This window comes from Vanellus vanellus (genome assembly GCF_965231255.1).
Source record: "Vanellus vanellus genome assembly, chromosome: Z".
Classification (NCBI taxonomy): domain Eukaryota; kingdom Metazoa; phylum Chordata; class Aves; order Charadriiformes; family Charadriidae; genus Vanellus; species Vanellus vanellus.
The window spans coordinates 9,670,241-9,674,124 of NC_138908.1; the positions used below are offsets into that span (position 1 = coordinate 9,670,241).

The following is a 3,884-nucleotide window of genomic DNA, read 5'->3' on the forward strand; positions in this document are numbered from 1 at the left end:
GATGGAGCCCCCACAACTCATCTGGCCACCAGCCAGCTGCTCCTGCTGCTGCAGGGAAAACATGACACCCGTTTCTCCCTTTTCAGTAGATAAACAGTATGAGGGAGGAGGCCTCTTGCTTGAGTGGCAATTATTAATCCTTCAATGTGTATCCTGAGAGCTACGGAGCTCACTGCGGGCTCATAGTTTTTGTAGCTCAGATCTCCAGTGTAGGTGGCAGATGGAAAGTAAGTTTCTTTACTCCCTGAGAACTAAACTACTTTCTAGCGTTTCTTCATCTCCTTTTCCCATTATGGTCCTGACTTTCAAGTTTGGAGGCTGACTCGGCGACAGTGCCGACAATGCTGCTTGTATTAAGAGGAAGCTCAAAAGTATGTCAGTGTGAGTTGTAGAATATGATTCTGCATTTGTGTGTTTCCTTAATGTTTGTGACTGGTTAGCAGAAAATGAGAAAAAGGAAAGCCCTGGATTTTGGATGAATAAGTGCATTTATGTGCCAGGTCTTTGCACCTGATGGATTTCAGGTCTTCATATCTGCAGTTATCATGGCTTGGATCTGGTGGCTGAAATGCAGCCATCACCTTTGAGGTCTTTGCAAGGTCCACTTATGCAATACAATGCAGTGTCTGTGAAACAGGATTGTGTAATCACAAATTAAAAAAAAAAAAAGAGTGGGAAGAGAATGCAGATTCTCATGCAGCAGTGTAAATTTGTTATCTCTATTTAATTACACTAAATCTTCGAAGTCTTGTGTTTTCATGAATCATAAGATAGCACAACACTGATGCCACAGTCTATCCAAGGATGGTGTGAGATCTCACCGCAGGAAGTGCTTGGTCTCTAATATTTGCAATAACTTGTATATTTTCCATTAATCTGAGTAAAAGGCCTTTCATAGAAGATCATCAGATTCCCATATGGCAATAGGAAGTGGTTCTCCAAATGGTGAATACGACAAATATGTGACTAAGGTAGTGAAGGCAGTTTTGAAGTAGTCCCAGAATTAGACCCTGCTCAGTATCCTCTGAGTCATTTCTTCTACGTGGTCCATTCTTCTGAGACAGAGAGGAAAAGCCACAGCCCTGATTTCTTTCCATCCACACATCATTGCTTAGACTGCTTCAAACAACAGTGCAGAGAAGGAAAAAGGGTAACATTTGGTTCTGGGAGCACTGTTTGATGATCAGAACTTGGTGAAAGCAGAAAATGAAAAATAGGAGAAACTCTCCACTGAATGGGGCACTGTCAGTCAGCTGGGGGGGGGAGGCCACAAATAACTCAGTTCATAAGGACAGGGAATGGAAAGTACAAAGGAGAGTCAAACAGCAGATTAAAAAGGGAAGTTTGGGGCACAAAAGAATTAATCTGAACAGCCTAATTGCCCTGATTTTGTCTAAGCTTCTGACAGCCAGGCTGTTAGGTGTTCATGGCAGCCCAGAGAAGCAGAACAGAAAAGCCGAATATGGCAAGATCTAATTTTTGTGAAGGTGGATGTTTGCTTAAAGTGTGTATATACAAAATATATATATATTTATATAAATGTTACAGTTTTAAATTAAAGGCATATAATTTTAAATTCCAAACTTCTAAATAACAAATATGAGTCAATTGCTCAAGTGCAACTTCTTAATTTTGCTGTGACTGTGTATTTCACAGGGTCTAGAGAGGAGGAGATGTCTGAGAGAGACACACACATTACACTTAGCATACACATGGCTTTAGTGAAGTAAATTGGTATCTTTGTTATCTTGCTTCACACTCTGGGGAGTAAAGTGAAAAGCACGGGTTTGGAAGTGTGCGAGCAACAGAAGGGAAGCATGTGTCATTCCACAGAGGTAAAAATTTGTCTCTCAAATATGTGCTAGGCTAAGAGAGAAGAGATTTGGCTTTGATTCTTGGCTATGACCCAAGTCTTACTATGTCACTGTGACCAGATAGTGGTATCGAAGTTCTCTGTCTTCAACAGAAACAGATTTCCACACATCCTGTATCCGCATTGCCTGTTACGCGTTTCAAGCACAGTAACAAACACAACGAAGTCCTGTCTAGCTAAGCCAGATCAGAGCTCCTACGTGATAAAAAGGCCTTAGGGGCACTTTGGTGGAAACCAGCTTTAGCTCATCTTTCCCCAACCTCCCATGACAGTTCTGTGATACCCCCACCTGAGGGACTTCTCAGGGGCCTTTTATTTTGGCTTACTCAGTGACCAGCCCTCAGCTTTCCATTTTCTCAAATCATGGTCTTAATCATCTTTGTTATTTTTCTCTAGGCTTGGACAAATTGTGCAGGTTTGGCAAGCACTGCCCCGATGATACCTTGCAATCCAGAGAGGATGCATCGCAAGTGAAGGAGTGAGGGCATGAATAGAGCAGGGCTGCCCTCCTTCTTCAGGAGCCATGTTACTCCAAGCCTGGCAGCTCTATGGGAGGTGGTGCCGTTGGTCCAGTCCTTTTATCCATCTCCTCACACTGACTGTGGTGACATTTGGTGTGCTTGCACCTTTGATTTGCCACCGGCTCCTCCACTCTTACTTCTATTTGCGGCGGTGGCACCTGAACCCCATGAGCCAGGAATTCCTGGAGCAGAACCAGCAGGAGGGTCAGGCTGCCCTCCATTACTTTGAGAAGCTGCAGATACCAAACACCTCTGAGGTCTCTGGCAGTGACGCCTTCCAGCCCTTGCTGCTGATCACCATTATCACTGTGCAGAGGCGGAATGATTTCCACTATGTTTTGCAAGTGGCCTCCCACTTCCACCGCCTTCTCCAGAAATGTGGTGCACGTTGCCAGAGCCACCGCATCCTCCTCTGTAATGTGGAGTCGGACCCCAGTAGCCATCAGGATGTCAAGCTGCTGAGCAGCTTCTTTCCTATGGTCAGTCGTGATAAAACTGGGGAGAACCCTGACCCCAGAGTGAACCAGTTTGAGAAGGAAAAACAGGACTACGTCTTCTGCCTCGAGCAGTCGCTGTTGGTGTTCAACCCAGAATACATTCTCATAGTAGAAGATGATGCTGTGCCAGAGGAGGAGATATTCGCTGTCTTGCAGCACCTCTTGTTGGCTCGTTTCTCCAAACCATACCTCAGAGATGCACTCTACTTCAAGCTTTACCATCCCGAGAGGCTTCAGCGCTACATCAACCCCGAACCCATGAGAATCCTCGAGTGGCTAGGTGTAGGCATGTTTCTGGGGCCTGTGCTGAACTGTGTGTACTCCTGGGCAACTGGGCGCCCCAGCCTCAGTTGGCCCATTGTCATGTTCTTTGCTTTGTACAGTATGGCTCTGTCAGAGCTGGTGGGACGACATTACATGCTGGAGCTGCGCCGGCTGGCCCCCACTCTGTATAATATTGTGCCGGTCACTGAGTGCTGCACGCCTGCCATGCTTTTCTCCGCTCGTTCTGCCCACCGTGCCTTAGGTTACCTGAAGGGGCTGCACTGCCGCCAGGGTTTTGCTAAGGATATTGCCCTTTACTCGCTGCTGCGCACTAAAGGGGAGAATGCCTACGTGGTGGAACCAAACCTGGTCCGGCACGTGGGAATGTATTCCAGCCTTCGGCTAAACGACAACCCGAAACTGCTGTAATCTATTCATGCCTTTCCAGACACAAAGCCCAGAGAACTTGCCACTGGGCAGAGAGAGTGTGCAAACTCAGATGTTGTGCTGCTCACACTGGGCATCCTGTGCCTCCAGGTGGACAAAGAATAACTCTCTTAAAATAACCCCGTTTCTTAAAAAAATAAACTTATGTACGTGCAGAGCCTACTTAATATATACTTGGAACTAACCAACATGCACCACGTGGGAGGGGAGTAGAGGATTCCAGCAGAGGGTTGTGGATTTTCTACTCTCCTTAATGATTCTTCGGGAAGAACTCTCACACCA

The 3,884-nt window shown here is 46.0% G+C and overlaps 1 protein-coding gene across 1 annotated transcript; it reads left to right on the top strand.

Annotated features, from left to right (window-relative positions):
- Window positions 1-2,396: 2,396 nt before the first annotated feature.
- Window positions 2,397-3,584, top strand: PGAP4 (post-GPI attachment to proteins GalNAc transferase 4; the record flags this gene model as incomplete). Its single annotated transcript, XM_082497663.1, has 1 exon — window positions 2,397-3,584. The coding sequence occupies one exon, from the start codon at window positions 2,397-2,399 to the stop codon at window positions 3,582-3,584; it is 1,188 nt and encodes a 395-aa protein (XP_082353789.1).
- Between the last annotated feature and the right edge of the window lie 300 nt (window positions 3,585-3,884).